Here is a 10708-nt window from a genome sequence, read left to right as displayed (position 1 = left end):
GTCACAATATATATAAAAAGATGGTATTATTAATTTTTCTTTTACATTCAATATAATCAAGAAATTAATGAAATACCAAATATATTTAACTAAATACAATTACAATATACTCCTACATGTCTTCATATTTGGCATAATAGTATAATAGCCTCATTTGAAATACAACTAAAACTATTGTTGTCAATGTGAACTTGTGTATCTATGTTTTTTCTTTTCCAAAATTGATGATAACCCTTTTGATATGGCCATTCAATTTAATGGGCTCAGAGTCACTTTATCTTTGAGTTTGGCTCGTTAAGAGTTAATGGATCACTACTCGAATAATTGAGGGCGTTACTTGTCGTGCGCGGTGGAAGCCTCGAAGCGACACGAACAAAAACAAAAGATAAATCACAACTAATAAGCTAAACATAATACAACAGCAAGACAACGAATTTAACGTGGTTCGGCAAGTTGCCTACGTCCACAGGGCAAGGAAGGGGGAGTTCTTACTATTAGAAATCAAGAGAATACAAATAGAGTTACAAATCTCACCGATCAAACCCTAAAACAAAGCTCTAGATCTCTCACAAATCTCTCACAATTGGATGCAGCAATGCTCTCCCAAAGACTGCTCAAAAACGTCCTTGCTTAACCCTAACTAATCAGGATTAGAGTTATATATCAGCTCCAAAACGAACCGGGTCAAATAACTGACCCAACTGCAAGCTCGCTACGCGGTCGACCATGACGGTCGACCGTGCAGGTATCGAGGTCGACCGTAGCGGTCGACCGAACACCCCCGACAGAGAATAAATCAATTATAGAAAATCCACAGTCGACCGCGGCGGTCGACCGAACCAATTCCCGAGAGTTTAATCGCATACAGGGTCCGCGCGGTCGACTGAACCAATTCCCGAGAGTTTAATCGCATATAGGGTCCGCGCGGTCGACCTCCTTCAACTCCAGAGCCTCCTGCTCTCCTGTGCATGTTTGCGGTCGACCGCCGCTGACTCGCGGTCGACCGCCAGTCTGCCTGGCTAATTCCTNTTTCTCCAGAAGGTCATTTGTACATCTTTAGTGGTATGATTTAGGGCGGTGTCATTTGAGAGCACCCTCTATATACTAGCTCCTGTAGGGATATCATGTATGAGTATAGTTCCACATCGGATAGGATAAAAAAGAGTGATGAATTTAAAAAAGAATTAGGACAAATACCTAATAGCTTATGCTTTTGGGTTAAAATTGAACTCTATTTAAGGCCAATTACTTCTAGGTTGGACGTGATTTCTCTCTAAAAAAATAGTATCAAATCTAAGATTATGGTCAAATAATTTTAAAAATAAAAATAAAAATAAAAATAAAGTTCAATATGTCTGGCCAAGCAGGCCTTTGCCTCACCTTGAAATAATAAAACAAATAAACATATAAGGTTTTTTTTTGTCAATGAACAAGCTTTTATTCATTTACCAATTGAAGTTGTTATGTACATCAAGATCTTAACATAGAGAAACCAACAAGGAGCTACTTACAAGGTGACAAATCCAATATTTACAAAGATAAAATCCAATCTCTATTTTCAGCTGATATAGGACTGTTTAGGTATATGGTTAAGATATCAATTTTGATATCCTTAACCAAATGATCTTTGCTTCTACATCTCTGCTAGAAAAACCTGGTATATCTCTCTTTCCAAACACTGTACACTGTAGCAGAAATTGTCATCCTCTTTAAATTTTGTTTGAACCCTCTGTCTCTTAGTCTTGAATTAAACCAGTCCATCAGTATACTCCAATCGCAAGCTCTCCAATCAAATTTGAGCTAATCCATAATGGCTATCCACACTTCCCTTGAGTAGGAGTGATAAAAAATAGGTGATTTCGGTTCTCAAGGCTTGCACCCGAACAAAGATAACAAGTGTTTGTATTAATAACCCCTCTCCTCATCAATCTATCTTGAGTGAGTAACATGTTCTGAATAGCAAGCTAAAGCACAAAAGAATGCTTCAGGTAATTCATCTTCCCCCAGACTGTGTTATACCAGGGTACCCTTTGAGAAACAGAGGAGAAGGTTGCATACACCGCAGACATCTGGATTTTAGAGATCTTATAGCATGAACTAAGAATTTGCTTCAAATTATCAATTCCACCACAAGCATTCAAAGCTTTATCTCTGGTTTGAATAAGCTGCTTCCACATCCACGAGTCCCCAGTTCTAGCATTCACATGTCAAACATATAAGGTTAGTTGCTAATAATAATTTCAAACAATAGGAGTAAAAGGCATAAGATATATCTTAATTTTCTCAAACTTAATCCTCTCAGTTTCTCTCTCTATCAAGTTGAATTGTTAGATGCATCTATAAATTTTTATTTCCAAGAGTTGAACAATCATCTTGATAATCATAATATAGAGTTGCTTTTTTTTGGCATGTTTTAAACAAAAAATTCATTCCCTTCGTTTGATAAACTTGATATGGAGTTCCTTGTTTTTTTTGGCATGTTTTAAACTAAAAATTCATTTCTATAAATTAATCAATTTGCTAAGTTCTATCCTAAAGTGCACCCCCCCTCCTTTTTTTCTTTTATTGAAAGAGCTTGCATATTTAACAATCAACTTGAGAACTACCTTTCCAATGTAGTTACTCATTATGAATTTTCTAAAACTGAAGGGTTTGCTAAACTTGTTAAGAAGTTGGTTGAAGTGAAAATAGATATTTTGTATTATTTAGTGTACAAGTTAGTAAAGTTTGAGGTAATCTTTCCCATCGCAATAGCAAGTAGAAGAGCACTTTCAGTAACGAAAATGATTAAGAATGACTATCAGAATTGAACGAAGGAGGAATATATGAATGATTATTTGATATCTTATATTATTTAAGATATATTTTATGACTTTGATGAGGAAGATATTTAAAATGTTTCAAGAAATAAATACAAGGAAAATATAATTGTAAACAACATATACTAATTTGAAATATGATATTGAAAGTCTTGTTATGTTATTATATTTAGATGCTAATTAATTGTGCAAACAAAAAAATTATATATCGCGTTTAAGTATTTTTTTGGACGCCCTCCCGAAATTCTTGGCTCTGCCACTACTCAAAGGCATTAGGAGAATGAGTAAGGCTGGGAAGTTTCAAGTTGGAGTTAAGCGATGATGCCCGTAGGAGTGATATGGTCTTATTAACCCACAAGCGGTGGAAGATCCTACAGATGTTTGATTGCCATGTGACGAATACATGGTTGCTGGTTCAAACTAAATTAGTGAATCTCGTGGAAGACTGAATTATACTCACAAATAAATGGGAGATTGTAGGGATATTCATGTGTGAGTATAGTTTCACATCTTATAGGTTAAGAAAGAGTGAAGGATTTAAATAGGAGTTGGGGCCAATAACTAATTTTTTTTTTTGGTAAATGAACTGAATTTTATTCATTTTCCAAATTGTGACATTGTGAAGAACATCAAGAACCAGCAATGACTAATATAACAAAAATAAAGAAAATTACATTTTCTCTAGTATTTCTTTCATATGGCTATATACACTATCATTAAGTACTTTTGTGTAAACTGAAACATGTATATCTCTGAAAATCTGAGATGGATCTTTTGCTTTAGCTTGAAAATTTCTTTGATTCCTCTCCCTCCATATCATATAGGTTGAAATTGATAGAACTATTCTCTTCAATTTTTTCATCAACCATTTTCCTTTCAATCTATAAGAATACCAATTAATGAGCTGATTCCAATTACATGATCTCCACCTGTAGTTAAGCCATTCCATCACTCTGTTCCAAATGTCAGTTGAAAACTGACATTCAAAAAGTATATGATCTCTTGTCTCAGGCTGATATCTGCAGCATAGAACACACTTGCTCTGATCTGAGTTCGTAATCCCCATTTGACACAGTCTATCCATGGTGAGAAGTTTTGAATTGCATGCTAACCACATAGTAAATGAGTGCTTTGGATAAAGAAAACTATCCCATATTGTATCAGACCATCCAACCTTAGAAGCTGGCTGTGTCAAGATTTTATACACAGCTGATAGTTTGATTTTACCATTTGTTGTGCAACTTTCCATGCCTATCTTCATGTTTTCGATACTTCCAAACTTATTCAACAACACATCTCTTACTTTCAACAGCTGTCTCCACATCCATGAATCACTCACTCTTGATCATGCCTCCCATATGTTATGATTTTTCAAGTAATGGCAGTGAACCCATTTGATCCATAATAGATCTTTTTTCAAATGTACCATCCACAGGAGCTTAAAAAAACCCCCAGCCCCCCTTTTTTCTTCTCTTGACATACAACACTCCAGGATACTAGGTGCATCTTGTTGTCCCATAGGAAATCTGAGCATAGTCTATCAATTTTTCCAAGACTTTTATTGGCAGGATATAGTTGCTAATCCAATATGTATGCATACCCAGAATAACAGATTTAATCATCTCTAATCTCCCAGCATAAGAAAATTTCCTTCTCTGCTGCCAGTTTTGGAATTGAGCCTGAATTTTCCCTATCAATGCAGAGCATTCAATGTAAGTAAGCCTTTTTGTACTTAGTGGGAGTCCCAGATATTTCATAGGTAAAATACCCTCTGAGAAATAGAGGAAGCTACAAATTTGGCTTTTGAGATTATCATCTATCCCACTCATGTAGATGGAGCATTTACTGGGGTTAGCTTCCAGACCTGAAGCTTGACTGAAATCTTGAAGACATGCAAAGATTTTTCCAACAGAGCTCATATCAGCTTTGCAAAATAGCAACAAATCATCTGCAAATACAAGGTGAGTAATCTTCAACTTAGAACACTTGGGATGAAATTTAAACATTATATCTTTTTTCAGTGCATCCATTCTCCTTGACAGATATTCCATCCCAATCACAAAGAGATAAAGGGGATAGAGGATCCCCTTGTCTTAATCCTCTAGCTCCTTGGAAATAGCCATGTAACCCTCCATTTATTGCTAATGAGAACTTAGGGGTAGTGACACATTCCATTATCCATCCAACCATAGTGCTAGGAAAACCCAATCCAATCAACATGCTTTTGATGAAATCCCAGCTAACTGTGTCAAATGCCTTCCTTAAATCAACATTAAGAGTATCTCTTGGAGAGTTATTTTTCCTCCCATAATGCTTTATAGGTTCATGAGCTAAGAGGAAATTGCTAGAAATAAGCCTTCACTTTACAAAAGCACTTTGAGCATCATTTACAAGATAACCCATCACTTGTTGAACCCTGCTAGCTAGAATTTTAGATATGACTTTATATATCATCATTTACAAGATAACCCATCACTTGTTGAACCCTGCTAGCTAGAATTTTAGATATGACTTTATATATTACATTGCAGCATGATATTGGTCTGAAGTTGAACCCTGCTAGCTAGAATTTTAGATATGACTTTATATATTACATTGCAGCATGATATTGGTCTGAAGTTAGCAGCTGAGCTTGGGTTAAGAATTTTTGGAACCAAAGTAATGGATGTATTGTTAAGGGTGCCAAGTAATTTACCTGAATAGAAGAACTCTTCAATAGCCAGAAAAAGATCTTCCTTAATAATATCTCATGTAGCTTTGTAGAAAGAAGAGTTAAAATCATCTGGTCCAGGAGCTTTACTATTAGGTATAGAGAATAGAGCTTGCTTTATTTCCTCTCTGGTAACAGGAGAGCATAGCTTATTACACTGGTCATCAGTCAAGATTGGCCCATTTTTTATCACACTAGGATCAGGAGCATTAGCGGCCTTTGCATTGCCCAGCAAATTTTTATAATACCCAACAAATTCTTCAACAATTTCAGACATTTCTGTGAGACTAGCACCATTTTCAGTATGCAGAGACAAAATCCTGCTCTGATGCCTTTTTAGCCTTCATAACTGAGTGAAAAAATTGTGAGCCTTTATCAGCATGAAGTCCCCATTTAATATTTGCTTTTTGCCTATAGAAGGAGTTTTCACAATCCAAAAGTTTGGTATATTTTCTAATACAATCCTTTTCTTTTGCAATCAAATCTGGATTGAAACGATCAGTGCATAGCTTTTTCTGAATGTTCCACAGCTTAGTTTTAGCTCTTGATACTTGCTGACTTATATCCATAAAATGCTTTTTATTTAACTCCTTCAGAGCAGGTTTTAGATTCTTGAGTTTAGAGTAGAACCTGAACATGTTGTATCCCCTAATTTCATCATTCCAAATTGAGTTCACCATTCTTAGGAAATCAGGGTGCTTAGCCCACATGCTAAAGAATTTAAAAGGCTTTTTTCCTATAGCAACATTGTCATCAACAACATTTATCAAACCTTGAGAGTGATCTGAACAAAGAGGCACCAAATATTCCACTTGGCTTATAGTATATTTCTGAATCCAATCCTCATTCACTAGGATCCTATCTAATCTGCTCCAGATTCTTGTGCTTGAATCTTGTTTATTACACCAAGTGAAGAAACATCCAGTAGTCTTTATGTGCATTAACTGACTAGAAGTAATGAAGCTTTGAAAGTCATCAGCTCCAGTATCAGTTATTTGAGCTCCTCCTATTTTCTCATCACTTTTTGTGATTGCATTGAAATCCCCTCCCACTAGCCAGGGGTAATTCACATTCCTTTTGAAATTCAGCAGATCTTCCCATAGTGTTTTCCTACCTTCTGTTTGATTAAGAGCATATACAGCTGTGAGAAGAAAGGATAATTTTCCATCTTTAGATTCCAACTTGTGAGTGATAAACTGATCAGTTGCATTAATATTCTGCACAGAGAAGACTTTACTTTCCCATAGAATCCATATCCTAGCTTTATTGGCCATATGAATGTTAGATATCCACTTCCAATCTTTGGCAATTTTGTTTCCAATTTGCTTCATTTTTGCTTATCCATCCACCTTAGTTTCTAATAGAGCTAGTAAAGAAATTTTATATTTCTGTATAAATTTCTTAACAACTCCATGTTTAGAGGGTTTATTAAACCCTCTAATATTCCAAATAGCCAAATTCATTAATTTGTATACCCCCCCCCGGTCAGAATTGGAGGGATCCAAATCAAATATCTGATGGTCTAGAATAGAATAATGAGAGGCAAATATTGGAGTGTTCTCTACACACATAGTAGTTCTTTTTGCAGCAGAAGCTCTGTTAACACTGATGAATCCAGAGGAGTTGACAGTAGGAGAGAATTGATAAGCATCCTCAAAACAAAATCCACTTTGTGCATGTTTCTGTGCAGGTTTACTTCTCTCTGACTGTTCAGCAAGACTTTTTCCTTGTGCATGTGTTTGTTGTGTATGTGCATCAGGTGTCTGCCTATCAAGACCAACCAGTCCAGCTCCAGGCATTTTATCAACATGATCATTGTGAGTATTTATTCCATTTATTTCCCTCACATCCTCTCCTTGAACCAGAGCAGTATGTTCAGGCTTTTTCACTGGCATCCATACTTTTTAGGTGCATTTCTCCTACATTGCTGAGTATCATGGCCAACAATATTACACAAAGAGCACCATTTTGGTTTGAACTCATACACCACTTTCTGACAGAATTTCTTACCATCTGGATTAATGATTTCTATTTGATTAGGAATTCGTTTTTTGAGGGGCAGATTCACTTCCAGGAGTACCCTGGCATAACTGAGCCTTTGTCTCGTTGCAGTAAGCTTATTAGTGGTGATAGGGCAACCAATCAAGCTTGCAACCTTGCTTATACCAGTTGAGCTCTAGAGATTCAACCTCAAATTTGGAAATGGCACCCAAATAGGGTATTTTTGATCTTGCACTCTTTCAAAGTCAGTATCAATCGACCATGGCTTTAGCATGAGTCTTGATCCAAAGAACCAGGGACCTGCTTCTAAGATCTCCCTCATACTATTTTCAGATTGAAACTCAAAAACGAAAATGCCCTGTTTAATTAAAAATACCTTCGGTATAGAAATTTTGCCCCAAATCTTAGTAACATAGGATTCCATGGATTTAAATCTAACATTCATCCCAATAACATGGCCAACAAGGGCAAATTTCCATAGTTTTTCTCCTTCTCTCCATTCATCCTTACTGAATGTAACAATATTATTGTAGGAAGAAGGAGCAAAACTTAAAGATAGACCTCCACCAGCTTTTCGATTGTCTGTAAAAAGGCTAACAAAGGATTTTTTAACTTCTTGTTCTTTATTTTCCAGATCCTTATTCTCCTCATCATTTTTTTTCCAGATTTTCATCCTTTTTCTGATTTTCATCTTCAAGATTTGTATTATTAATTCCATCCTTCAAAACTCTTCGATGAACACTCTCAGCCTCAGCGAGAGAATCATTGACAAGATCAGAATCAACAACTTTTTCCTGAACTTTATCATCAAGATTAGTATTACTAATTCCATCATTCAAATCTTTTCGATGATTATTCATTGAAACCTCATCAAGAGAATCATTAACAAGATCCGAATCATCCAAATCATCATCATCTGCCCAAGAAAGAGGGGACTTACTCAGCTGTCGAGAGATCTAGAATCCAGAATCCATTTGCAAATGTACCTCAGACATCAGATTCATCCTTGCAAGAACTTCATCCATCTTCATCGTCCTCCTTGCTCCTTTAGGTCCCGTACTTTCCATTTCTTGAGAGATCAAAGGATTCACAGATTCAACACTACCCCTGACATTAGATGAACTAGCCTGGGGATATTTGAATATCAAATCCCTAAGCTCGCTATCCTTAATCCCCTTACTTCGATTCTTCTTCGTCTTCGTCCTTGCCATTCAAGATCCAGGCGGAGGTGCACGTTAGCAAGGAGATCGCCCGCTAAAATGCACCATCAAAATCCTGCCTCGTTTGATAATAATGCCTAAGCAATGGCCAATAACTAATTGCTTAAACTTTTTGTTTAAAATTCGTCCATAGCTCCTGTTTAAGTCCCATTAACTCTTGGTTGGACCTCATTTCTCCTCAATCCACCCATGGATATCTATATCCTTTTACATAGCTGTTTCATTGGATGAAAATAGTGTTGCAAATGTAAATATAACAATCGGATTTATAAATGCACTATTTGGTTTGCAACATTGTATTTAAGAAAAATAAATGGAGTTGAATTTTGTAGACAATACTTGCAACAAATGCTTCAACCAATTTGATGGGAAGAAAATCTGCAAGCTTAAAAAAAATGTTAAAAATAAAAATAATCTTACCTCATCCAAAGAAATCTTTTTAAATACAAACAAAAAAAGTCCCCTATACCCAAGTTTTTTTATATGACAAAACTATGTACCTTGTATATTAATTGCTTTTCAATCAAAAGCTGAATTTGTATTTGAAGTACATTTCCTACAATATAATTGCAATTATTAAAATAATAAATTTAACGTTAGCTTTCTAGTATTAAATATTGCACACAGCATTGCTGCTATCACATTTGTGGTAATTTATTTTTAAAGCAAACCACATAGCCCCTAAGCGAACTTCAATAAGATGATGAGATGTCAGTGGGTTGAAGTAGGGTCCCAAGAGCTGGTTTCCAAAGAGCCCAGTATCAATAGAGACTTTCTTCATATATACTCAAAAAAGGCGCCCTGAATTAGGCCTAATTGATGGCTATTTATGATTTAGGCCGGCGTGCGGGTTTTCTAAGTCTGGAATGACGGGTTTGGCCTACTTCCAGTTTATTGATATTATCAGATAATGACTAGTTTCAAACACGTGCCATGAGCGAATTTGGATTAAAATTTTAAATAGTTTGAGACATAATTACCAACAATTTTCCCATAAACCTAAACTAATTTTACAATTTTTCTATTTCCAGACATTCTGTCAAGTGAAAGCTTTCATTATATAAATTATGTCAGAAATTAATAATATTGCTAAAATATAATATGTTTGAACCAGTTAATATAATATTGTAGCATTTTACTTGTATTACCAGCCAGTATTTGAAAAACACATTTAAAATTTTTCCAAGTAAAATAAGTAATAATAAAATGTTATCCAACTTCCATGAATTTCCAAGCAAAAAAGTAATGTGTCCAACTTAAACCTACAATAAAAAAACTTTAACATATTAAAATTGGAGTTTTTTAAGTAAAATTAAGGGAAAAATGCTTCCAGCCCCCAAAACACAAGAAAACGTGCTTCTCCCCCCTAGGGGGGGGGTCTTATTTCCCTCCAAAATTATCGCCAGATATATTCTCCTTCCAACTAAAATCGCTGAGTTTCTCCCCATTTTATTACCCCAACTAATTTGTTCATTCCACTTAATTCTCCTCAATAAAAGCCTCATCTCCATACACATGCCGCTCCACCAAAAGTGTCTCTTCAGGCCCTTGTACATTTTTATTGTGCCTAGATGCACTGTATACCTAGTACGATGTACATCATCAAATAAATCTTTCTTCAACTGTGGATTATTTGGCATCACTAATCAGCCCTTCATTCGAAGTCCTCTATCTGCTCTAATGGTTCAATCAGCCTTTGGCACCTTAGAAATCTCCTCCTTTCGGATTTGAATCCAAGAGTCCTCTAACTAAGCTCTGACCACTCTACCACTCTAAAATGGCTGTAATGTTTCTCTAACCAATCTCCAGTCTAAAGTCAAACTGGCTAAGGGTGTGAAGATCTCGATACAACGAGCACCTCAAAGCTAAAATATGATGCCGACGCTTCCTGCTCAACGTGTCCACCCCATGTTTGCCTTCCTTGGATGGTACTGAATCGCGAACTCATAATCCTTGAT

The 10708-nt window shown here is 35.9% G+C and overlaps 1 protein-coding gene across 1 annotated transcript; it reads right to left on the bottom strand.

The window, feature by feature from the left end:
- LOC109842142 lies at nucleotides 5829-6860 on the bottom strand. Its single transcript, XM_020411049.1, has one exon. The coding sequence runs from the start codon at nucleotides 6858-6860 to the stop codon at nucleotides 5829-5831; it is 1032 nt and encodes a 343-aa protein (XP_020266638.1).

The sequence above is a fragment of the Asparagus officinalis genome, chromosome 5 (assembly GCF_001876935.1).
Source record: "Asparagus officinalis chromosome 5, Aspof.V1, whole genome shotgun sequence".
In the NCBI taxonomy this organism is placed as follows: Eukaryota; Viridiplantae; Streptophyta; class Magnoliopsida; order Asparagales; family Asparagaceae; genus Asparagus; species Asparagus officinalis.
The sequence above is the reverse complement of the archived record's forward strand: the minus strand, read 5'-3'. Positions and strand labels throughout refer to the sequence as shown.

What these genes read in the sequence shown, in the direction of transcription:
- LOC109842142 (XM_020411049.1), bottom strand. Translation starts at nt 6,860, where the DNA reads ATGAAGCAAATTGGAAACAAAATTGCCAAAGATTGGAAGTGGATATCT.